Here is a 27,437-nt window from a genome sequence, read left to right as displayed (position 1 = left end):
TACAGGGTGTTATGGTACAGAGTCAATGTGGAGGCTATATACAGGGTGTTATGGTACAGAGTCAATGTGGAGGCTATATACAGGGTGTTATGGTACAGAGTCAATGTGGAGGCTATATACAGGGTGTTATGGTACAGAGTCAATGTGGAGGCTATATACAGGGTGTTATGGTACAGAGTCAATGTGGAGGCTATATACAGGGTGTACCGGTACAGAGTCAATGTGGAGGCTATATACAGGGGGTACCAGTACAGAGTCAATGTGGAGGCCATATACAGGGGGTACCGGTACAGAGTCAATGTGGAGGCCATATACAGGGTGTACCGGTACAGAGTCAATGTGGAGGCTATATACAGGGTGTTACGGTACAGAGTCAATGTGGAGGCTATATACAGGGGGTACCGGTACAGAGTCAATGTGGAGGCCATATACAGGGTGTACCGGTACAGAGTCAATGTGGAGGCTATATACAGGGTATTACGGTACAGAGACAATGTGGAGACTATATACAGGGTGTTACGGTACAGAGTCAATGTGGAGGCTATATACAGGGTGTTACGGTACAGAGTCAATGTGGAGGCTATATACAGGGTGTTACGGTACAGAGTCAATGTGGAGGCTATATACAGGGTGTTACGATACAGAGTCAATGTGGAGGCTATATACAGGGTGTTATGGTACAGAGTCAATGTGGAGGCTATATACAGGGTGTTATGGTACAGAGTCAATGTGGAGGCTATATACAGGGTGTTATGGTACAGAGTCAATGTGGAGGCTATATACAGGGTGTTATGGTACAGAGTCAATGTGGAGGCTATATACAGGGTGTTATGGTACAGAGTCAATGTGGAGGCTATATACAGGGTGTACCGGTACAGAGTCAATGTGGAGGCTATATACAGGGGGTACCAGTACAGAGTCAATGTGGAGGCCATATACAGGGGGTACCGGTACAGAGTCAATGTGGAGGCCATATACAGGGTGTACCGGTACAGAGTCAATGTGGAGGCTATATACAAGGTGTTACGGTACAGAGTCAATGTGGAGGCTATATACAGGGGGTACCGGTACAGAGTCAATGTGGAGGCCATATACAGGGTGTACCGGTACAGAGTCAATGTGGAGGCTATATACAGGGGGTACCGGTACAGAGACAATGTGGAGGCTATATACAGGGGGTACCGGTACAGAGTCAATGTGGAGGCTATATACAGGGGGTACCGGTACAGAGTCAATGTGGAGGCTATATACAGGGTGTTACGGTACAGAGTCAATGTGGAGGCTATATACAGGGTGTTACGGTACAGAGTCAATGTGGAGGCTATATACAGGGTGTACCGGTACAGAGTCAATGTGGAGACTATATACAGGGGGTACCGGTACAGAGTCAATGTGGAGGCTATATACAGGGTGTTACGGTACAGAGTCAATGTGGAGGCTATATACAGGGTGTACCGGTACAGAGTCAATGTGGAGACTATATACAGGGGGTACCGGTACAGAGACAATGTGGAGGCTATATACAGGGGGTACCGGTACAGAGTCAATGTGGAGGCTATATACAGGGTGTTACGGTACAGAGACAATGTGGAGGCTATATACAGGGGGTACCGGTACAGAGTCAATGTGGAGGCCATATACAGGGGGTACCGGTACAGAGTCAATGTGGAGGCTATATACAGGGTATTACGGTACAGAGTCAATGTGGAGGCTATATACAGGGTGTTATGGTACAGAGTCAATGTGGAGGCTATATACAGGGGGTACCGGTACAGAGTTAATGTGGGGAGCACCGGTTAGTTGAGGTAATTGAGGCAATGCAGGGTATTACGGTACAGAGTCAATGTGGAGGCTATATACAGGGGGTACCGGTACAGAGTCAATGTGGAGGCTATATACAGGGGGTACCGGTACAGAGTTAATGTGGAGGCTATATACAGGGTATTACGGTACAGAGTCAATGTGGAGGCTATATACAGGGTGTTATGGTACAGAGTCAATGTGGAGGCTATATACAGGGGGTACCGGTACAGAGTTAATGTGGAGGCTATATACAGGGGGTACCGGTACAGAGTTAATGTGGAGGCCATATACAGGGGGTACCGGTACAGAGTCAATGTGGAGGCTATATACAGGGTGTACCGGTACAGAGTCAATGTGGAGGCTATATACAGGGGGTACTGGTACAGAGTCAATGTGGAGGCTATATACAGGGTGTTACGGTACAGAGTCAATGTGGAGGCTATATACAGGGGGTACCGGTACAGAGTTAATGTGGAGGCTATATACAGGGTGTTATGGTACAGAGTCAATGTGGAGGCTATATACAGGGGGTACCGGTACAGAGTTAATGTGGAGGCTATATACAGGGGGTACCGGTACAGAGTTAATGTGGAGGCCATATACAGGGGGTACCGGTACAGAGTCAATGTGGAGGCTATATACAGGGTGTACCGGTACAGAGTCAATGTGGAGGCTATATACAGGGGGTACTGGTACAGAGTCAATGTGGAGGCTATATACAGGGTGTTACGGTACAGAGTCAATGTGGAGGCTATATACAGGGGGTACCGGTACAGAGTCAATGTGGAGGCTATATACAGGGTGTTACGGTACAGAGTCAATGTGGAGGCTATATACAGGGGGTACCGGTACAGAGTTAATGTGGAGGCCATATACAGGGGGTACCGGTACAGAGTCAATGTGGAGACTATATACAGGGGGTACCGGTACAGAGACAATGTGGAGGCTATATACAGGGGAGTACTGGTACAGAGTCAATGTGGAGACTATATACAGGGGGTACCGGTACAGAGACAATGTGGAGGCTATATACAGGGGGTACCGGTACAGAGACAATGTGGAGACTATATACAGGGTGTTACGGTACAGAGTCAATGTGGAGGCTATATACAGGGTGTTACGGTACAGAGTCAATGTGGAGGCTATATACAGGGTGTTACGGTACAGAGTCAATGTGGAGGCTATATACAGGGTGTTACGATACAGAGTCAATGTGGAGGCTATATACAGGGTGTTATGGTACAGAGTCAATGTGGAGGCTATATACAGGGTGTTATGGTACAGAGTCAATGTGGAGGCTATATACAGGGTGTTATGGTACAGAGTCAATGTGGAGGCTATATACAGGGTGTTATGGTACAGAGTCAATGTGGAGGCTATATACAGGGTGTTATGGTACAGAGTCAATGTGGAGGCTATATACAGGGTGTTATGGTACAGAGTCAATGTGGAGGCTATATACAGGGTATTATGGTACAGAGTCAATGTGTAGGCTATATACAGGGTGTTATGGTACAGAGTCAATGTGGAGGCTATATACAGGGTGTTATGGTACAGAGTCAATGTGGAGGCTATATACAGGGTGTTATGGTACAGAGTCAATGTGGAGGCTATATACAGGGGGTACCGGTACAGAGTCAATGTGGAGGCTATATACAGGGTGTTATGGTACAGAGTCAATGTGGAGGCTATATACAGGGTGTTATGGTACAGAGTCAATGTGGAGGCTATATACAGGGTGTACCGGTACAGAGTCAATGTGGAGGCTATATACAGGGGGTACCAGTACAGAGTCAATGTGGAGGCCATATACAGGGGGTACCGGTACAGAGTCAATGTGGAGGCCATATACAGGGTGTACCGGTACAGAGTCAATGTGGAGGCTATATACAGGGTGTTACGGTACAGAGTCAATGTGGAGGCTATATACAGGGGGTACCGGTACAGAGTCAATGTGGAGGCCATATACAGGGTGTACCGGTACAGAGTCAATGTGGAGGCTATATACAGGGGGTACCGGTACAGAGACAATGTGGAGGCTATATACAGGGGGTACCGGTACAGAGTCAATGTGGAGGCTATATACAGGGGGTACCGGTACAGAGTCAATGTGGAGGCTATATACAGGGTGTTACGGTACAGAGTCAATGTGGAGGCTATATACAGGGTGTTACGGTACAGAGTCAATGTGGAGGCTATATACAGGGTGTACCGGTACAGAGTCAATGTGGAGACTATATACAGGGGGTACCGGTACAGAGTCAATGTGGAGGCTATATACAGGGTGTTACGGTACAGAGTCAATGTGGAGGCTATATACAGGGTGTACCGGTACAGAGTCAATGTGGAGACTATATACAGGGGGTACCGGTACAGAGACAATGTGGAGGCTATATACAGGGGGTACCGGTACAGAGTCAATGTGGAGGCTATATACAGGGTGTTACGGTACAGAGACAATGTGGAGGCTATATACAGGGGGTACCGGTACAGAGTCAATGTGGAGGCCATATACAGGGGGTACCGGTACAGAGTCAATGTGGAGGCTATATACAGGGTATTACGGTACAGAGTCAATGTGGAGGCTATATACAGGGTGTTATGGTACAGAGTCAATGTGGAGGCTATATACAGGGGGTACCGGTACAGAGTTAATGTGGGGAGCACCGGTTAGTTGAGGTAATTGAGGCAATGCAGGGTATTACGGTACAGAGTCAATGTGGAGGCTATATACAGGGGGTACCGGTACAGAGTCAATGTGGAGGCTATATACAGGGGGTACCGGTACAGAGTTAATGTGGAGGCTATATACAGGGTATTACGGTACAGAGTCAATGTGGAGGCTATATACAGGGTGTTATGGTACAGAGTCAATGTGGAGGCTATATACAGGGGGTACCGGTACAGAGTTAATGTGGAGGCTATATACAGGGGGTACCGGTACAGAGTTAATGTGGAGGCCATATACAGGGGGTACCGGTACAGAGTCAATGTGGAGGCTATATACAGGGTGTACCGGTACAGAGTCAATGTGGAGGCTATATACAGGGGGTACTGGTACAGAGTCAATGTGGAGGCTATATACAGGGTGTTACGGTACAGAGTCAATGTGGAGGCTATATACAGGGGGTACCGGTACAGAGTTAATGTGGAGGCTATATACAGGGTGTTATGGTACAGAGTCAATGTGGAGGCTATATACAGGGGGTACCGGTACAGAGTTAATGTGGAGGCTATATACAGGGGGTACCGGTACAGAGTTAATGTGGAGGCCATATACAGGGGGTACCGGTACAGAGTCAATGTGGAGGCTATATACAGGGTGTACCGGTACAGAGTCAATGTGGAGGCTATATACAGGGGGTACTGGTACAGAGTCAATGTGGAGGCTATATACAGGGTGTTACGGTACAGAGTCAATGTGGAGGCTATATACAGGGGGTACCGGTACAGAGTCAATGTGGAGGCTATATACAGGGTGTTACGGTACAGAGTCAATGTGGAGGCTATATACAGGGGGTACCGGTACAGAGTTAATGTGGAGGCCATATACAGGGGGTACCGGTACAGAGTCAATGTGGAGACTATATACAGGGGGTACCGGTACAGAGACAATGTGGAGGCTATATACAGGGGAGTACTGGTACAGAGTCAATGTGGAGACTATATACAGGGGGTACCGGTACAGAGACAATGTGGAGGCTATATACAGGGGGTACCGGTACAGAGACAATGTGGAGACTATATACAGGGTGTTACGGTACAGAGTCAATGTGGAGGCTATATACAGGGTGTTACGGTACAGAGTCAATGTGGAGGCTATATACAGGGTGTTACGGTACAGAGTCAATGTGGAGGCTATATACAGGGTGTTACGATACAGAGTCAATGTGGAGGCTATATACAGGGTGTTATGGTACAGAGTCAATGTGGAGGCTATATACAGGGTGTTATGGTACAGAGTCAATGTGGAGGCTATATACAGGGTGTTATGGTACAGAGTCAATGTGGAGGCTATATACAGGGTGTTATGGTACAGAGTCAATGTGGAGGCTATATACAGGGTGTTATGGTACAGAGTCAATGTGGAGGCTATATACAGGGTGTTATGGTACAGAGTCAATGTGGAGGCTATATACAGGGTATTATGGTACAGAGTCAATGTGTAGGCTATATACAGGGTGTTATGGTACAGAGTCAATGTGGAGGCTATATACAGGGTGTTATGGTACAGAGTCAATGTGGAGGCTATATACAGGGTGTTATGGTACAGAGTCAATGTGGAGGCTATATACAGGGGGTACCGGTACAGAGTCAATGTGGAGGCTATATACAGGGTGTTATGGTACAGAGTCAATGTGGAGGCTATATACAGGGTGTTATGGTACAGAGTCAATGTGGAGGCTATATACAGGGTGTACCGGTACAGAGTCAATGTGGAGGCTATATACAGGGGGTACCAGTACAGAGTCAATGTGGAGGCCATATACAGGGGGTACCGGTACAGAGTCAATGTGGAGGCCATATACAGGGTGTACCGGTACAGAGTCAATGTGGAGGCTATATACAGGGTGTTACGGTACAGAGTCAATGTGGAGGCTATATACAGGGGGTACCGGTACAGAGTCAATGTGGAGGCCATATACAGGGTGTACCGGTACAGAGTCAATGTGGAGGCTATATACAGGGGGTACCGGTACAGAGACAATGTGGAGGCTATATACAGGGGGTACCGGTACAGAGTCAATGTGGAGGCTATATACAGGGGGTACCGGTACAGAGTCAATGTGGAGGCTATATACAGGGTGTTACGGTACAGAGTCAATGTGGAGGCTATATACAGGGTGTTACGGTACAGAGTCAATGTGGAGGCTATATACAGGGTGTACCGGTACAGAGTCAATGTGGAGACTATATACAGGGGGTACCGGTACAGAGTCAATGTGGAGGCTATATACAGGGTGTTACGGTACAGAGTCAATGTGGAGGCTATATACAGGGTGTACCGGTACAGAGTCAATGTGGAGACTATATACAGGGGGTACCGGTACAGAGACAATGTGGAGGCTATATACAGGGGGTACCGGTACAGAGTCAATGTGGAGGCTATATACAGGGTGTTACGGTACAGAGACAATGTGGAGGCTATATACAGGGGGTACCGGTACAGAGTCAATGTGGAGGCCATATACAGGGGGTACCGGTACAGAGTCAATGTGGAGGCTATATACAGGATATTACGGTACAGAGTCAATGTGGAGGCTATATACAGGGTGTTATGGTACAGAGTCAATGTGGAGGCTATATACAGGGGGTACCGGTACAGAGTTAATGTGGGGAGCACCGGTTAGTTGAGGTAATTGAGGCAATGCAGGGTATTACGGTACAGAGTCAATGTGGAGGCTATATACAGGGGGTACCGGTACAGAGTCAATGTGGAGGCTATATACAGGGGGTACCGGTACAGAGTTAATGTGGAGGCTATATACAGGGTATTACGGTACAGAGTCAATGTGGAGGCTATATACAGGGTGTTATGGTACAGAGTCAATGTGGAGGCTATATACAGGGGGTACCGGTACAGAGTTAATGTGGAGGCTATATACAGGGGGTACCGGTACAGAGTTAATGTGGAGGCCATATACAGGGGGTACCGGTACAGAGTCAATGTGGAGGCTATATACAGGGTGTACCGGTACAGAGTCAATGTGGAGGCTATATACAGGGGGTACTGGTACAGAGTCAATGTGGAGGCTATATACAGGGTGTTACGGTACAGAGTCAATGTGGAGGCTATATACAGGGGGTACCGGTACAGAGTTAATGTGGAGGCTATATACAGGGTGTTATGGTACAGAGTCAATGTGGAGGCTATATACAGGGGGTACCGGTACAGAGTTAATGTGGAGGCTATATACAGGGGGTACCGGTACAGAGTTAATGTGGAGGCCATATACAGGGGGTACCGGTACAGAGTCAATGTGGAGGCTATATACAGGGTGTACCGGTACAGAGTCAATGTGGAGGCTATATACAGGGGGTACTGGTACAGAGTCAATGTGGAGGCTATATACAGGGTGTTACGGTACAGAGTCAATGTGGAGGCTATATACAGGGGGTACCGGTACAGAGTCAATGTGGAGGCTATATACAGGGTGTTACGGTACAGAGTCAATGTGGAGGCTATATACAGGGGGTACCGGTACAGAGTTAATGTGGAGGCCATATACAGGGGGTACCGGTACAGAGTCAATGTGGAGACTATATACAGGGGGTACCGGTACAGAGACAATGTGGAGGCTATATACAGGGGAGTACTGGTACAGAGTCAATGTGGAGACTATATACAGGGGGTACCGGTACAGAGACAATGTGGAGGCTATATACAGGGGGTACCGGTACAGAGACAATGTGGAGACTATATACAGGGGGTACCGGTACAGAGTCAATGTGGAGGCTATATACAGGGGGTACCGGTACAGAGTTAATGTGGAGGCCATATACAGGGGGTACCGGTACAGAGTTAATGTGGAGGCCATATACAGGGGGTACCGGTACAGAGTCAATGTGGAGACTATATACAGGGGGTACCGGTACAGAGACAATGTGGAGGCTATATACAGGGGATACCGGTACAGAGACAATGTGGAGGCTATATACAGGGTATTACGGTACAGAGTCAATGTGGAGGCTATATACAGGGGGTACCGGTACAGAGTTAATGTGGAGGCTATATACAGGGGGTACCGGTACAGAGTTAATGTGGAGGCCATATACAGGGGGTACCGGTACAGAGTTAATGTGGAGGCCATATACAGGGGGTACCGGTACAGAGTCAATGTGGAGGCTATATACAGGGGGTACCGGTACAGAGTTAATGTGGAGGCTATATACAGGGGGTACCGGTACAGAGTTAATGTGGAGGCCATATACAGGGGGTACCGGTACAGAGTCAATGTGGAGGCTATATACAGGGGGTACCAGTACAGAGTCAATGTGGAGGCCATATACAGGGGGTACCGGTACAGAGTCAATGTGGAGGCTATATACAGGGGCTACCGGTACAGAGTCAATGTGGAGGCTATATACAGGGGGTACCGGTACAGAGTCAATGTGGAGGCTATATACAGGGGGTACCAGTACAGAGTCAATGTGGAGGCTATATACAGGGGGTACCGGTACAGAGTCAATGTGGAGGCTATATACAGGGGGTACCGGTACAGAGTCAATGTGGAGGCTATATACAGGGGGTACCAGTACAGAGTCAATGTGGAGGCCATATACAGGGGGTACCGGTACAGAGTCAATGTGGAGGCCATATACAGGGGGTACCAGTACAGAGTCAATGTGGAGGCCATATACAGGGGGTACCGGTACAGAGTCAATGTGGAGGCTATATACAGGGGGTACCGGTACAGAGTCAATGTGGAGGCTATATACAGGGGGTACCGGTACAGAGTCAATGTGGAGGCTATATACAGGGGGTACCGGTACAGAGTCAATGTGGAGGCTATATACAGGGGGTACCGGTACAGAGTCAATGTGGAGGTTATATACAGGGGGTACCGGTACAGAGTCAATGTGGAGGCTATATACAGGGGGTACCGGTACAGAGTCAATGTGGAGGCTATATACAGGGGGTACCGGTACAGAGTCAATGTGGAGGCTATATACAGGGGGTACCGGTACAGAGTCAATGTGGAGGCTATATACAGGGGGTACCGGTACAGAGTCAATGTGGAGGCTATATACAGGGGGTAGTGGTACAGAGTCAATGTGGAGGCTATATACAGGGTGTACTGGTACAGAGTCAATGTGGAGGCCATATACAGGGTGTACCGGTACAGAGTTAATGTGGAGGCTATATACAGGGGGTACCAGTACAGAGTCAATGTGGAGGCCATATACAGGGGGTACCGGTACAGAGTTAATGTGGAGGCTATATACAGGGGGTACCGGTACAGAGACAATGTGGAGGCCATATACAGGGTGTTACGGTACAGAGTCAATGTGGAGGCTATATACAGGGGGTACCGGTACAGAGTTAATGTGGAGGCTATATACAGGGGGTACCGGTACAGAGTCAATGTGGAGGCTATATACAGGGGGTACCGGTACAGAGTTAATGTGGAGGCCATATACAGGGGGTACCGGTACAGAGTTAATGTGGAGGCCATATACAGGGGGTACCGGTACAGAGTTAATGTGGAGGCTATATACAGGGGGTACCGGTACAGAGTTAATGTGGAGGCTATATACAGGGGGTACCGGTACAGAGTTAATGTGGAGGCTATATACAGGGGGATACCAGTACAGAGTTAATGTGGAGGCTATATACAGGGGGTACCGGTACAGAGTCAATGTGGAGGCTATATACAGGGGGTACCGGTACAGAGTTAATGTGGAGGCCATATACAGGGTGTTACGGTACAGAGACAATGTGGAGGCCATATACAGGGGGTACCGGTACAGAGTTAATGTGGAGGCCATATACAGGGTGTTACGGTACAGAGACAATGTGGAGGCCATATACAGGGGGTACCGGTACAGAGTCAATGTGGAGGCCATATACAGGGTGTTACGGTACAGAGACAATGTGGAGGCTATATACAGGGTGTTACGGTACAGAGACAATGTGGAGGCTATATACAGGGGGTACCGGTACAGAGTCAATGTGGAGGCCATATACAGGGTGTTACGGTACAGAGTCAATGTGGAGGCCATATACAGGGTGTACCGGTACAGAGACAATGTGGAGGCCATATACAGGGGGTACCGGTACAGAGTCAATGTGGAGGCCATATACAGGGTGTACCGGTACAGAGACAATGTGGAGGCCATATACAGGGGGTACCGGTACAGAGACAATGTGGAGGCCATATACAGGGGGTACCGGTACAGAGACAATGTGGAGGCCATATACAGGGGGTACCGGTACAGAGACAATGTGGAGGCCATATACAGGGGGTACCGGTACAGAGACAATGTGAGGCCATATACAGGGGGTACCGGTACAGAGTCAATGTGGAGGCCATATACAGGGGGTACCGGTACAGAGTTAATGTGGGGAGCACCGGTTAGTTGAGGTAATTGAGGCAATATGTACATATAGGTAGAGTTAATGTGACTATGCATAGATAACCAGAGAGTAGCAGCAGCGTAAAAGAGGGGTCTGGGTAGCCCTTTGATTAGCTGTTCAGGATGCTCTCAATGGTGCAACTGTAGAACCTTTTGAGGATCTGAGGACCCATGCCGAATATTTTCAGTCTCCTGGGGGGGAATAGGTTTTGTCGTGCCCTCTTCACGACTGTCTTGGTGTGTTTGGACAATGATAATTTGTTGGTGATGTTGACACCAAGGAACACAAAGCTCTCAACCTGCTCCACTACAGCTTGTCAATGAGAATGGGGGTGTGCTCGGTCCTCCTTTTCCTGTAGTCCACAATCATCTCCTTAGTCTTGATCACGTTGAGGGACAGGTTGTTGTCCTGGCACCCATGGCCAGGTCTCTGACCTCCTCTCTATAGGCTGTCTCACTGTTGTGTCATCTGCAAACTTGATGATGGTGTTGGAGTCGTGCCTGGCCAGGGAGTACAGGAGGGGACTGAGCACACACCCCTGAAGGGCCCTTGTGTTGAGGATCAGCGTGGCGGATGTCTTGTTACCTACCCTTACCAACTGGGGGCGGCCTGTCAGGATATCCAGGATCCAGTTGCAGAGGGAGGTGTTTAGTCCCAGGGTCCTTAGCTTAATGATGAGCTTTGAGGGCACTATGGTGTTGAACACTGAGCTTTAGTCAATGAATAGCATTCTCACATAGGTGTTCCTTTTGTCCAGATGGGAAGGGGCAGTGTGGAGTGCAAAAGAGATTGCATCATCTGTGGATCTGTTGGGGCGGTATGCAAATTGGAGTGGGTCTAGGGTTTCTGGTATAATGGTGTTGTGAGCCATAAACAGCCTTTCAAAGCGCTTCACGGCTACAGACGTGGGTCGGTAGTCATTTAGGCAGATTACTGTAGTGTTCTTGGGCCTGTGGTGGTCTGCTTGAAACCTGTTGGTATTACAGAAAATGACAGTGAAGACACTTCCAGTTGGTCAGTGCAGGCTCGGAGGACACGTCCTGGTAATCTGTCTGGCCCTGCGGCCTCGTGGATGTTGACCTGTTTAAAGGTCTTACAATGGCTACGGAGAACGTGATCACACAGTCATCTGGAACAGCTGATGCTCTCATGCATGTTTCAGTGTTACTTGCCTGTTACTTGAGAAGTGAGCATAAAAGTAATTTAGTTTGTCTGGTAGGCTCGTGTCACACAACTCGCAGCTGTGCTTCCCTTTGTAGTCTGTAATAGTTTGCAAGCACTGCCACATCCGACGAGTGTAGTACGATTCAAACTTAGTCCTGTATTGATGCTTTGCCTGCTTGGTCCTTCGCAGGGCATAGCGAGATTTCTTACAAGCTTCCAGGTTAGTACTGCTCTTTAAGCGGCAGCTCTACCCTACCGCTCATTGCGGATATTGCCTGTAATCCATGGCTTCTGGTTGGGGTATGTATGTACTAGAGGTCGACCGATTAATCGGAATGGCCGATTAATTAGGGCCGATTTCATAACAATCGGAAATTGGTATTTTTATTTATTTATTTATTTTTACACCTTTATTTAACTAGGCAAGTCAGTTAAGAACACATTCTTATTTTCAATGACGGCCTAGGAACGAGACAGAACGACAGATTTTTACTTTGTCAGCTTGGGGGATCCAATCTTGCAACCTTACAGTTAACTAGTCCAACGCTCTAACCACCTGCCACACGAGGAGCCTGCCTGTTACCTTGGCTTACTGCATTCGCGTAAGTTGCTAGCTAGCATTACACTTATCTGATAAAAACAATTAATCAACGACTGTCGTTGCTCCAAAGTGTACTTAACCATAAACATCAATGCCTTTCTTAAAATCAATACACAAGTATATATTAAACCTGCATATTTAGCTAAAAGAAATCCAGGTTAGCAGGCAATATTAACCAGGTGAAATTGTGTCACTTCTCTTGCGTTCATTGCACGCAGAGTCAGGGTATTTGCAACAGTTTGGGCTGCCTGCCTCTTTGCGAACTAATTTGCCAGAATTTTACATAATTATGACATAACATTGAAGGTTGTGCAATGTAACAGGAATACTTAGACTCATGGATGCCACCCGTGAGATAAAATACGTAACGGAATAAACGTTTTGTTTTCGAGGTGATAGTTTCCGGATTTGACCTAAGGCTCGTATTTCTGTGTATTATAGTTAAGTCTATGATTTGATATTTGATAGAGCAGTCTGACTGAGGGGTGGTAGGCAGCAGCAGGCTCGTAATAGTCAAAGGTATATGGTTTAGAGAGAAATAGTCGACGCGTAGTCGATTCCTGTAATAACTTGCGGCTGAACTTGAAAGGGGTTCCTTCGTTATTTTACCGTTCATGTCTTCCATAGAGAATGTCTTGATCTACTTCCAATAAGGTCTGTGTTTCGTTCAGGCTTAAACCGTCTCTGTTCATGTCTTCCATAGAGAATGTCTTGATCTACTTCCAATAAGGTCTGTGTTTCGTTCAGGCTTAAACCGCCTCTGCGTTTTGATACCCGTGTAAATCTCACTAGGATAAGGTAACGTTTGTCAACATATTTTCATAAATCCACTCTACAAAAAAAAAAGATCTTTGCTTATATTTAGCCAATATTGATTAGAGTTACCTTGTCCTATGGAAATCTACACAGTTATAAAATTGGCAAGGTGGTGTAAGCCTACACAAAACAGACCTTATTTTAAGTGAATCTAAAAATATCCTATGGAATAAATGAATGAAGGAACCGGTTTTCAGATTTTGCTAGGTGTCATGGGAATTATGACTCACACTTTGGTAGTCAATTCTTACCATGTCCATGATTAAAATAGGATTTCCTGCATATAGAAATTTGAATTTTTGTTTTCAACATTCATCACTGGTAACTTAAACTCTATTTTTATTCAAACAGTTGAGAGTATTTGTCTCCTAAGCAGACTCTTCAGTATCATTGTCACTTCAGAGTCGTGTGTGTGTTTTACAGATGGCAGAGAAAAGCAGAGAACCAGTGTGGAACTATTACATAGAATTGGCACCAGGGAAAGCAAGGTGTCTTATTTGTGATAAAGATGTAAGCATGGGGTCAGCAATGGCTAAATCAATAAATACCACCAACCTGTGGAATCACCTTAAGAACACCCATCCAAAAGCCCATATTAAGTTAAAATAAAAAAGTGTTCATTGTTCATTCAGTATTGTTGCAATTGTCATTATTACAAAAATGTGTATATATATATATATATATACACACATACAAAAAAACTTTTTTAATCGGACGATTTTTTTTTAATCGGCCGATTAATCGGTATCTGCTTTTTTTGGGGTTGTCCCCCAATAATCGGTATCGGCATTGAAAAATCATAATCGGTCGACCTCTAGTATGTACAGTCACTGTGGGGACGACTTCATCGATGCACTTATTGATGAAGGCAGTGACAGATGTGGTGTACTCAATGACATAGTAGGAATCCGGAACATATTCCAGTCTGTTCTAGCAAAACAGTCCTGTAGCTTAGCATCTGCTTCATCTGACCACTTTCTTATTGACCGAGTCACTGGTGCTTCCTGCTTTAGTTTTGTGTGTAAGTAGGAATCAGGAGGATAGAATTATGGTCAGAAGTGCCAAATGGAGGGTGAGGGAGAGCTTTGTATGCTTCTCTGTGTGTGGAGTAAAGGTGGTCTAGAGTTTTTTTCCCTCTGGTTGCACATTTAACATGCAGGTAGAAATGAGGTAAAACGGGTTTAAGTTTACCTGCGTTAAAGTCCCCGGCCACCTGCAGCGCTGCCTCCGGATGAGCGTTTTCCTGTTTGCTTATGGCCGTATACAGCTCATTGAGTGCGGTATTAGTGCCAGCATCAGTTTGTGGTGGTAGACAGCTATAGACAGCTACGAAGAATGTAGATTAAAATTATCTTGGTAAATAGTGTGGTCTACAGCTTATCATGAGATACCATCATGAGATACCTCAGGTGAGCAAAACCTTGAGACTTCCTTAGATTTCATGCACCAGCAGAGACTGTGAGAGGCAGACCCTCCGCTGAGACTGGGAACTCTGCGAACTTGGAAATCTCAGACTTCCGATTTCAGTGTGTTCAAGGCAACTGGGGAAAATCTTTTTGAACTGTCATCCAACTCTGAATTCCAAGTCGAAAACTGGCATCTTTCTAGAGCGCCAACTTTCCAACCTGAAGATCACTGACGTCATGATTTGACCTAGTTTTTTTTCTTTCGAATTCCCAGTTGTCTTGAAAGCACCATGACCATCAGATGCATCTCTACCATAAGTCCAGTAAAGTAAAAAAGCAAATTATTTGCAATTTATGCTCAGCTGTGCCTCGCAAGTGCTACACCAACTGATGTGTTTTGTTAACAAAAGCTTGACTTTTGAAATATAATATTGTCTGAGGAGAACAATATTGGCATTCCTATAGCCAATATGCTGTGACAAATAGGCCTATTGCACAAACGTAATTACAACAGAATGGTTTTTATTAGGATGTAAAAATAAAATCTGGTTTAACAAAAACAATCTTAGCGGTAGATACCGGCTTACTTTTTGACTGCGAAAGTAATCTTGACTCAGAAAAGGTTGGTGACCACTGGTGTAGCTCAATAAAGCTACTTTAAGGTGATCAAACACTCACCCAAGAATACTTTCTCTTTGCCAACTGAATAGGAGCCACACACCACCAGAGTGCGAGGGTTGAGGGTCACACACATGAAGGCTGTGTTGGCCGCAACGTTTATGACCTCCTGCTGCGTGGGGAAGGTGTATTCAGGACGGCAGTAGCTAGAGAGTGAAAGAGAGGAAAAATGGTTTGAGGTGTTTAACAGCAGTGGTTAAATTGAGCCGTAACCCTAGCTTCATGTCAACACCCCGGCTCAACCCTAATCATAGCTCTAACTCTAACCCTAGTTTCATGTTCACAGTCCAGCTCAACCCTAACCCTATCTTCATGACCACACCTCGACTCAAGCCTGACCCTAGCCATAACCCTAACAGTGGCTTTATGTCAACAGCCTGGCTCAACCCTAACCATAGCTCTAACTCTAACCCTATCTTCAAGACTACACCCTGACCCTAGCCATAACCCTAACAGTGGCTTTATGTCAACCTAACAGTGGCTTTATGTCAACAGCCTGGCTCAACCCTAACCATAGCTCTAACTCTAACCCTATCTTCAAGACTACACCCTGACTCAAGCCTGACCCTAGCCATAACCCTAATAGTGTTTTTTTTTTCAATAGCCTGGCTCAACCCTAACCATAGCTCTAACCCTAACAGTGGCTTTATGTCCACAGCCTGGTTCAACACTAACCATAGCTCTAACCCCATCTTCATGTCTACACCCTGACTCAAGCCTGACCCTAGCCATAACCCTAACAGTGGCTTTATGTCAACAGCCTGGCTCAACCCTAACCATAGCTCTAACCCTATCTTCAAGACTACACCCTGACTCAAGCCTGACCCTAGCCATAACCCTAACAGTGGCTTTATGTCAACAGCCTGGCTCAACCCTAACCATAGCTCTAACTCTAACCCTATCTTCAAGACTACACCCTGACTCAAGCCTGACCCTAGCCATAACCCTAACAGTGGCTTTATGTCAACAGCCTGGCTCAACCCTAACCATAGCTCTAACTCTAACCCTATCTTCATGACCACACCCTGACTCAAGCCTGACCCTAGCCATAACCCTAACAGTGGCTTTATGTCAACAGCCTGGCTCAACCCTAACCATAGCTCTAACTCTAACCCTATCTTCAAGACTACACCCTGACTCAAGCCTGACCCTAGCCATAACCCTAACAGTGGCTTTATGTCAACAGCCTGGCTCAACCCTAACCATAGCTCTAACTCTAACCCCATCATCATGACTACACCCTGACTCAAGCCTGACCCTAGCCATAACCCTAACAGTGGCTTTATGTCAACAACCTGGCTCAACCCTAACCATAGCTCTAACCCCATCTTCATGACTACACCCTGACTACACCCTGACCCTAGCCATAACCCTAATAGTGGCTTTATGTCAACAGCCTGGCTCAACCCTAACCCTAACCATAGCTCTAACCCTATCTTCAAGACTACACCCTGACTCAAGCCTGACCCTAGCCATAACCCTAACAGTGGCTTTATGTCAACAGCCTGGCTCAACCCTAACCATAGCTCTAACTCTAACCCTATCTTCAAGACTACACCCTGACTCAAGCCTGACCCTAGCCATAACCCTAAAAGTGGCTTTATGTCAACAGCCTGGCTCAACCCTAACCATAGCTCTAACTCTAACCCTATCTTCAAGACTACACCCTGACTCAAGCCTGACCCTAGCCATAACCCTAACAGTGGCTTTATGTCAACAGCCTGGCTCAACCCTAACCATAGCTCTAACTCTAACCCTATCTTCATGACCACACCCTGACTCAAGCCTGACCCTAGCCATAACCCTAACAGTGGCTTTATGTCAACAGCCTGGCTCAACCCTAACCATAGCTCTAACTCTAACCCTATCTTCAAGACTACACCCTGACTCAAGCCTGACCCTAGCCATAACCCTAACAGTGGCTTTATGTCAACAGCCTGGCTCAACCCTAACCATAGCTCTAACTCTAACCCCATCATCATGACTACACCCTGACTCAAGCCTGACCCTAGCCATAACCCTAACAGTGGCTTTATGTCAACAACCTGGCTCAACCCTAACCATAGCTCTAACCCCATCTTCATGACTACACCCTGACTACACCCTGACCCTAGCCATAACCCTAATAGTGGCTTTATGTCAACAGCCTGGCTCAACCCTAACCCTAACCATAGCTCTAACCCTATCTTCATGACTACACCCTGACCCTAGCCATAACCCTAATAGTGGCTTTATGTCAACAGCCTGGCTCAACCCTAACCCTAACCATAGCTCTAACCCTATCTTCATGACTACACCCTGACCCTAGCCATAACCCTAACAGTGGCTTTATGTCCACAGCCTGGTTCAACACTAACCATAGCTCTAACCCCATCTTCATGACTACACCCTGACCCTAGCCATAACCCTAACAGTGGCTTTATGTCAACAGCCTGGCTCAACCCTAACCATAGCTCTAACTCTAACCCTATCTTCATGACCACACCCTGACTCAAGCCTGACCCTAGCCATAACCCTAACAGTGGCTTTATGTCAACAGCCTGGCTCAACCCTAACCATAGCTCTAACTCTAACCCCATCATCATGACTACACCCTGACTCAAGCCTGACCCTAGCCATAACCCTAACAGTGGCTTTATGTCAACAGCCTGGCTCAACCCTAACCATAGCTCTAACTCTAACCCTATCTTCAAGACTACACCCTGACTCAAGCCTGACCCTAGCCATAACCCTAACAGTGGCTTTATGTCAACAGCCTGGCTCAACCCTAACCATAGCTCTAACTCTAACCCCATCATCATGACTACACCCTGACTCAAGCCTGACCCTAGCCATAACCCTAACAGTGGCTTTATGTCAACAACCTGGCTCAACCCTAACCATAGCTCTAACCCCATCTTCATGACTACACCCTGACTACACCCTGACCCTAGCCATAACCCTAATAGTGGCTTTATGTCAACAGCCTGGCTCAACCCTAACCCTAACCATAGCTCTAACCCTATCTTCATGACTACACCCTGACCCTAGCCATAACCCTAACAGTGGCTTTATGTCCACAGCCTGGTTCAACACTAACCATAGCTCTAACCCCATCTTAATGACTACACCCTGACCCTAGCCATAACCCTAACAGTGGCTTTATGTCAACAACCTGGCTCAACCCTAACCATAGCTCTAACCCCATCTTCATGACTACACCCTGACTCAAGCCTGACCCTAGCCATAACCCTAACAGTGGCTTTATGTCAACAGCCTGGCTCAACCCTAACCATAGCTCTAACCCTATCTTCATGACCACACCCTGACTCAAGCCTGACCCTAGCCATAACCCTAACAGTGGCTTTATGTCAACAGCCTGGCTCAACCCTAACCATAGCTCTAACTCTAACCCTATCTTCAAGACTACACCCTGACTCAAGCCTGACCCTAGCCATAACCCTAACAGTGGCTTTATGTCAACAGCCTGGCTCAACCCTAACCATAGCTCTAACTCTAACCCTATCTTCAAGACTACACCCTGACTCAAGCCTGACCCTAGCCATAACCCTAACAGTGGCTTTATGTCAACAGCCTGGCTCAACCCTAACCATAGCTCTAACTCTAACCCCATCATCATGACTACACCCTGACTCAAGCCTGACCCTAGCCATAACCCTAACAGTGGCTTTATGTCAACAACCTGGCTCAACCCTAACCATAGCTCTAACCCCATCTTCATGACTACACCCTGACTACACCCTGACCCTAGCCATAACCCTAATAGTGGCTTTATGTCAACAGCCTGGCTCAACCCTAACCCTAACCATAGCTCTAACTCTATCTTCATGACTACACCCTGACCCTAGCCATAACCCTAACAGTGGCTTTATGTCCACAGCCTGGTTCAACACTAACCATAGCTCTAACCCCATCTTCATGACTACACCCTGACCCTAGCCATAACCCTAACAGTGGCTTTATGTCAACAGCCTGGCTCAACCCTAACCATAGCTCTAACTCTAACCCTATCTTCAAGACTACACCCTGACTCAAGCCTGACCCTAGCCATAACCCTAACAGTGGCTTTATGTCAACAGCCTGGCTCAACCCTAACCATAGCTCTAACTCTAACCCTATCTTCAAGACTACACCCTGACTCAAGCCTGACCCTAGCATAACCCTAACAGTGGCTTTATGTGGCTTAGCCTAACCCTAGCTTAAAAAACTAACGTGGTGTCCAGGTAGAGTGTCTGGACTCGGCAGCTCAGCAGCTCGTGGTAGGCCTCCATAGAAGGGTCAGCTCTAAAGTCTCCCGTGTGAAGCACAGTCTGGCCATCGGGCAGGAACAGCAGCAGCATGGCAGCTCCTGGACAGCTGTGGGCAGAGAGGACCAGGTAACATATTACGACTCAAGATCATTTCTGAATACCAAATAGAATTCAACCCCCTAAGACGACCAGTAGATGTGCAAGGAATGGATAGGTTCTGTATGGTAATTGTTTAAAAAAAAAAGTATTTTAAAAAGGCAAGTCAGTTAAGAACAAATTCTTATTTTCAATGACAGCCTAGGAACAGTGGGTTAACTGCCTGTTCAGGGGCAGAACAACAGATTTGTACCTTGTCAGCTCGGGGGTTTGAACTTGCAACCTTCCGGTTACTAGTCCAACGCTCTAACCACTAGGCTTCCCTGCCGCCCCGTGCGGGTTTCACCGCACGCTGAGTGGAATTCTCACCATATGAAATTTTTCATACTAATATAGGGAAGAAGAGGCAAGATAGGTCAGCAATTCACACTCTATTTAAAGCCCTTTGATTTCTTCATACTCACTGGTTGGCGTCAAGCAGTGTGACCTTGAACCCATCCACAGTGACCTGGGTGTTCATGGGCAGGATGTGGACATACTGCTCAGCCACCCTCAGCTTACTCTTCACCAGGTTACCTGTGATCTGGGGAGAAGCACAGCTGTGAGCTGTCAATAAATGGGCTGCAGTGCCAGACCACATATACGGTGCCTTCAGAAAGTATTCACACCCCTGGACCTTTCCCACATTTTATTGTGTTACAGTCGGAATTTTAAATCAATTAAATGTTGATTGTTTTGTCACCAGCCTACACACAATACCTCATATTGTCAAAGTGGAATTAAAATTTTACAAATTAATTTCAAATGAAAGCTGAAATGACTCGAGTCAATAATAATACATTTTTTAAATAAAATGAAAAAATGGTGCCGTCTGGTTTGCTTAATATAAGGAATTTGATATGATTTATAATTTTACTTTTGATACTTAAGTATATTTTAGAAATTACATTTACATTTTATACTTAAGAATATTTAAAACCCAAATACTTTTAGACTTTTACTCAAGTAGTATTGTTCTGGGTGACTTTCACTTTTACTTGAGTCACTTTCTGTTAAGGTATCTTTACTTTTACTGAAGTATGATATTTGGGTGCTTTTTCCAACACTGCCCAAGACCCAAATCAAGTTTTACTTAATGAGGAGGTCAAAAACCAAGGCAAAATCAGTGAGTTCAGCTGCCCTTTAAAGGGGCAATCTGCAGTTCCTACATCCATTTTTGAACTTATACATTTATGATACAGTATATACATACATTGATTCTTGACGAATATAACTTCTAAATGTCTCATGAGCTTAGCTCATGTAAACAAATACTATATAGCCTCAAAACATAGTTAAAACTATAATGTTGGTATCATGGATGGTCTGTCATTGCATCCATAGCTCTGTCTATGAATTTGAGAGTGGTTAAGACCGAAGACTTATCTCTTCAGTCAGTCTTATAATTGAGTCTGGCCCAGGGATGGGAAGGTGAACGGCAAGGTACTGGAGTGACAAGCCACCCTTGCCGTCTCTGCTTGGCCCCAACTCTCTATTGGGATACCTGACGCAATGAAAAATGAATTTATTGACAGGATGCATTGCCCCACATGTTGCATCTGTTTTAGTTGGGAAGTGCCCTTACTCTGTTACAGTAGATATGGAATGTAGAGCTCTTCTTCAGGCCTCCATAGTGGTCTGAGTGGAAGTGTGTGAGGAAGTAAGTGGTGATGCCCTCAACCAGCCCATACTGAAAAGCATCCACAGCAAACATAGTGCCTGTGCAAAAAGAGAGAAAAAAATTAAGCTGTATTTGAATAACAATGTATACTACATACATAAAGTATATACTACATACTATTAGTTCATTTTAGTATACTATAAACAAACGGTATCGTGTTTCAGTTGAGCGTACTAGCGCTTCGCCTGTCTACCGGAAGTTGATGCTGTTGCTATCAAACCTCGATAGCTTGTTAACAAATGACTAACTAGTCTTTTTACGATTCCGGGTGTGTTCGTAAATTCATTCAATCTGGAGTGCCAGAGTTGGCTAGCTACTTCCAGACACATAATGAGAGAACACTCCACTCTGACCATTTGACTCTCCCTAGTAGAGCTGGTTAGGCTGTTTTCATGTTATCCACAGTGTTGGTGACTAACTGTGCTGCTGGCAACAATTTAATTACCCTTTTTTTGGCCGAAGTTTACTGACACCAGCCATATTCAACGGGTGTTAAGCGTTCAGTAAATTCATCAGTTATTCTGCGCTTAGGCAAACTCAGACGAGTGTGCTCTGAAATCGGAAGACATAGCCAGAATGAATTTACGAACGCGCAACACCCATTCAGATGAGAGTGCTCTGAAATCGGAGTAGATAGCCATAATTAACAATGTCCATTGAATGCACAACGACTATACCACATAGCTAAGAATGATCAAGTCAATAAACGTTGAGTAGTTATAGTTAGTTAATATACTGCCTGGCAAGTTCGATGTATTAGTAGCCAACTAACGTTACATACTGCTCTAATGTAACAAATTGTCAGCCAACATAACTCATTTCAAAAGGCATTACTTTATTACATTGCTCAAGATTTTCTTAACTTTAGTCATAATTAGTTAAAGCAATGAATTTGTATCTGCTCTGCATATTTTCCCTTATTTTCTTCAAATCCAAAAATGTTGTGAAGCCACACCCATTTTTTTAAAGAATTGCATTATGGGCCCTAAAAGCTTGGAAATAGTGTCCACTGGTTGTATACTTTGTATATTGGCAAATTTAGTACGACATTCGGGAACTTTGGCATACTAACTATATCCATATTATAGTTAGTTTGAGTATTCCAAAACAGCTTAAGACAATAAGGCCATGAGAAGGACGCTAGTCACTTCCAGACATACTTGAGAAAAACATGTTGCAGAATGAAATTAGTTTTAAATGTGTAGATTTCCACTAGGTGCTCTTGATTTAGCTCTCCTAGAGCTGACTGGAATTTGCACTTTTAAAAAATGTATTTTGTCTTAAACGCTAAAGCCAGGTAGGCCTAAGCCTTTTGCATCGTAGCATAGGGTTAGCCGGAACATCTTGATATTGCTAGCAGTATTCTAAGCCATCTACAGTCGGAGACTAAGGTATAATACAATATGTTTCACGGAAAGGCGCTAGGGGTGGCTATCTTCAAAAAGTCCCCCATAAGTACATTTAATAATACTTTCCTGTGGATAGCCTACGCCAGTCTCCGACTGCACTGTTAGCAGTATGTTAAGTGATTTCAGGAGGTTGTTTCTGCTACCAATTAGTTAGTAGAGGTCGACCGATTAATTAGGGCCGATTTCAAGTTTTCATAACAATCGGTAATCTGCATTTTTGAACACCGATCACATTGCACTAAACGAGGAGACTGCGTGGCAGGCTGACTACCTGTTATGGGAGAGCAGCAAGGAGCCAAGGTAAGGTGCTAGCTAGCATTAAACGTATCTTAAAAAAACAATCACTAGTTAACTACACATGGTTGATGTTATTACTAGTTTATCTAGCTTGTCCTGCGTTGCATATAATCGATGCGGTGCCTGTAAATGTATCATTGAATCACAGCCTACTTCGCCAAACGGGTGATATAACAAGCGCATTCGCGAAAAAAAGCACTGTTATTGCACCAATGTGTACCTAACCATAAACATCAACGACTTTCTTAAAAAAATCAATACACAAGTATATATTTGTAATCCTGCATATTTAGTTACTATTGCCTGCTAACATGAATTTCTTTTAACTAGGGAAATTGTGTCACTTCTCTTGCGTTCTGTGCAACAGTGTCAGGGTATATGCTGCAGTTTGGGCCGCCTGGCTCATTGCGAACTGTGTGAAGACCATTTCTTCCTAACAAAGACTGCCAACTTTACTAAACTGGGGATGATTTAACAAAACCGCATTTGCGAAAAAATAACAATTGTTGCAAGAATGTATCTAACCATAAACATCAATGACTTTCTTAAAATCAATAGCAGGCAATATTAAACTAGGGAAATTGTGTCACTTCTCTTGCGTTCATTACACGTAGAGTCAGGCTATATGCAACAGTTTGGGCCACCGGGCTAGTTGCGAACTAATTTGCCAGAATTTTACGTAATTATGACATAACATTGAAGGTTGTGCAATGTAACAGCAATATTTAGACTTATGGATGCCACCCGTTAGATAAAATACGGAATGGTTCCGTATTTCAATGAAAGAATAAGCGTTATGTTTTCGAAATGATAGTTATTGATACCATATTAGTGACCGAAGGTTCGTATTTCTGCGTGTTATTATATTATAATTAAGTCTATGTTTTGATATTTGATAGAGCAGTCTGACTGAGCGGTGGTAGGCAGCAGCAGGCTTCATTCAAACAGCACTTTCCTGCATTTGCCAGCAGCTCTTCGCAATGCTTCAAGCCTATCAACTCCTGAGATTAGGCTGGCAATACTAAAGTCCCTATTAGAACGTTCAATAGTCAAATATATATGAAATACAAATGGTATAGAGAGAAATAGTCCTATAATAACTACAACCTAAAACTTCTTACCTGGGAATATTGAAGACTCATGTTAAAAGGAACCACCAGCTTTCATATGTTCTCATGTTCTGATCAAGGAACTTAAACGTTAGCTTTTTTTACATGGCACATATTGCACTTTTTCCTTCTTCTCCAACACTTTGTTTTTGCATTATTTAAACTAAATTGAACATGTTTCATTATTTATTTGAGACCAAATAGATTTTATTGATGTAGTATATTAAGTTAAAATAAAAGTGTTCATTGTTCATTCAGTCTTGTTGTAATTGTCATTATTACAAATATGTATATAAAAAATAATTGTCCGATTAATCGGTATCGGCTTTTTTTTGGTCCTCCAATAATCGGTATCAGTGTTGAAAAATCATTATCGGTCAACCTCTACCAATTAGCCATCCACAGGGCACACTGCATGCTACTTACACTAGTCACTGACCAACTCACCTGGAATCTTTTTATAAAACGGGCATCGCTTGGACTCCCTTTGCTCTCCATCGGTTCTCCCCCTGTTCCACCTCTTCCTACCTCCCTCACTTGGAGTCTGTGTACTCCCACCGTCTGATCGCACTCCAACTTTAGGGGTCACCGTGGCATTTGCACTTCTGCCTTTCCTCTGACGTCCTCCATGGTCCTCTTTACCTCCCTTGCGCTCTTCAAGTACAGGTCCCTGATGGAGAGTCACCCCAGGTAAAACGTTCCCAGCCTCTTGCTCCTTCCCTTTGTCCTTCAGGGGCTTGAGCCCAAAAAACACCCCAATGTCTGTCTGTTTGAGCCCAGAGGCCTTGCCCTTCCTAGTTGTCATGGTTGCCTGAGAATGTTGGGTGGGGGAAGCTTGGGAAGATGGAGGCACTTGAGGTAATGACATGTTCAACTCCGTGTCTGTGTAAGTGGGAGACTGGAGTGGAGGCCTAGCACTGAAGGCATTACAGTTATCCTCTGTATGCTCTTCTCTTGAGAAGCTAGGTAGGTGATTGCTATGCACTAATGAGCTAATCGATACCACCTGGCTGTCGCTGAATACTGGGGAACCTACAACTTCATTTGTTTCAGAATGAGCCACAAGGTTGGAAAATAACTCATTATCACTTGAGACTCCATCACTGAACAACAACATTGAGTCATTATTTTCCCCATCTTCCAACATACTGCTTGGAAATAGAGCTTTTTTTGGTTGTGTCCTATTAACTTCTATATCTTGGGGAAACTCAGACATGGGGGAATAGGAGATCTCATCATCACTAGAAGCAGAGGGCTCTGCTTTGACAAAACCACCCTCAAGGCCTTCACTCCCCCTATTGTCCTTATGGGGGGTTGACACTTTTGTTTTATTGTCTTGGAGGGTAGACTTCAAGACTTTGGTTGAATGTGACCAGCCTTTTTTTTTCCGGATTACCTCTGGAGCAGGAGACCGGAGCAGCAGAAGGGCATTTGGCTTTGTGGGGGAGGTAGCTCCACTGTGTCTGTTAATAGGAGAAGAACTCTGGCTGTCCTGTGAGCTCTCAAAGCTTAAATTGGCCCCGCCATTGGTTACCAACTCCAAGCTGAGGCAGGGCGCCTCATTGGTTGCTCGGCTGTGGGCAAGCAGGGAGTGGCTGTATCTCTGGTAGTGGCTCAGAATTGTGGAGTAGCACTGGATACCATCGGGACATTCTGCACACATGACATAAAAGACAAAGACAGAGCAGGATTAGGAATTACAAGGGATATGAGATTATGGTTAAGAATGGCATTCGCATGTAATGTGCTAAAATAGACATGGGACATCATGAAACTAGAAAAAAAGGAAATGCTTTTTTGGAACTTTCTGAAATTCAATACAATAATTGATTGAAGTTGGAATTGTTGGGTTATAACTTGAAATATACTTACTCCTGTTGCTATATTAGACATGATTGATTATGTTATCTGCATAATGAATGTGTTATGTGTAAATGAATGGTGAAGAGGAACTTCGTGTATGGAAATTTACTGTGAGAGAAAAGGGCAACAGAATGTATGTCCAAAGTCTGTTGAACAGAAAGTCACTTGTAAACATCATGGAGAAGTGACCGGATGAAGAATCACTGCTAACAGACCGCTTGACCACGAAGACATCGCAACATTTAGCTAGTTTTGGGAAACAGATGAATAGTTCTGAGAAGTCACACCCCTAACCTTGTCATGACATATAAATGCCCTTTTAATTATGTGGAAAGTGTGTTTGCAGCTGAAGCATACAGTGGGTTGAATAAACTTGGTTTGAGCTTTTTCTAGTTGTCCATTTGAGTTTATACTCTTTTAGTTCAGAACCTAATAGAATGTTTGTGACCTTATCCAGGCCTCCTTCAAGACTCCCTAATGTTTCATCTGTAGGAGCAACAAAGGGAAAATTGGTGTAATATGGAGCTTTACCACTTGCCTCTGTAATGAGTAGTATTTTGATTTCAATAACAACTTACATAAATGTATGAATATTGAAAAATACAATCATGAATAATGTTTATAGATGATTGAACATAATATACTGGCATATCAAAATTCCAGAGTGGTATCTCTACTTTTAAAATTATGATTCAATTTGTAAGCATTACCAACAGAGTGAATGGTGATTCAAAGGATGTGCAATGATACTAGTAAAAGGAGGGCAATCTTTGGCTACATTGCCTACTATGCCAATTTCTCTGTAGAAAATGCGCCATAACTTTGAAGGACCCTCCCCCAGAGGAAGTTGCTGCCACTATTACGACGAAATGCATGTTTAGGTTCCACCGCCGAAGAATGACAAAGGCTACATATACATATTCATGAATTCCCAGAGTTGATAAACATCATCAAATAGGTCACTGTCAGTGGAGCTAGCTATCAAATCAAACTTTGTCACATGCGCCGAATACACCTTAGCGTCAAATGCTAATTTACAAGCCCTCAAGGACAAAGTCAAGGTATTGGAGTGGCCATCAAAGTCCTGACCTCAACCCTATAGACAATTTGTGGGCAGAACTAAAAAAGAGTGTGCGAGCAATGAGG

The 27,437-nt window shown here is 45.0% G+C and overlaps 2 protein-coding genes across 3 annotated transcripts in view; both read right to left on the bottom strand.

The window, feature by feature from the left end:
- The window catches only part of dclre1a (DNA cross-link repair 1A (PSO2 homolog, S. cerevisiae)), a 45,699-nt gene that overhangs the window by 15,466 nt on the left and 2,796 nt on the right, over positions 1–27,437 (bottom strand). For both annotated transcript variants that reach the window (XM_031805129.1, XM_031805130.1), the window contains exons 2-6: positions 24,876–26,081; positions 21,518–21,651; positions 20,358–20,476; positions 19,760–19,903; positions 15,548–15,693 (exon numbers count right to left, since the gene is read on the bottom strand). In XM_031805129.1, the coding sequence (XP_031660989.1) occupies positions 15,548–15,693; positions 19,760–19,903; positions 20,358–20,476; positions 21,518–21,651; positions 24,876–26,081 (1,749 nt within the window). The remainder of the gene's footprint in view (positions 1–15,547; positions 15,694–19,759; positions 19,904–20,357; positions 20,477–21,517; positions 21,652–24,875; positions 26,082–27,437) is intronic.
- Positions 15,700–19,753, bottom strand: LOC116357481 (uncharacterized). The gene is made up of 2 exons (XM_031805131.1): positions 16,019–19,753; positions 15,700–15,899 (listed from the first exon to the last, which is right to left on the bottom strand). The coding sequence occupies exon 1, from the start codon at positions 17,737–17,739 to the stop codon at positions 16,036–16,038; it is 1,704 nt and encodes a 567-aa protein (XP_031660991.1). The 5' UTR covers positions 17,740–19,753; the 3' UTR covers positions 15,700–15,899; positions 16,019–16,035.

This window comes from Oncorhynchus kisutch, linkage group LG25 (genome assembly GCF_002021735.2).
Source record: "Oncorhynchus kisutch isolate 150728-3 linkage group LG25, Okis_V2, whole genome shotgun sequence".
Classification (NCBI taxonomy): domain Eukaryota; kingdom Metazoa; phylum Chordata; class Actinopteri; order Salmoniformes; family Salmonidae; genus Oncorhynchus; species Oncorhynchus kisutch.
Note: the sequence above shows the minus strand (reverse complement) of the source record. Positions and strands in the feature narration are given on the sequence as shown.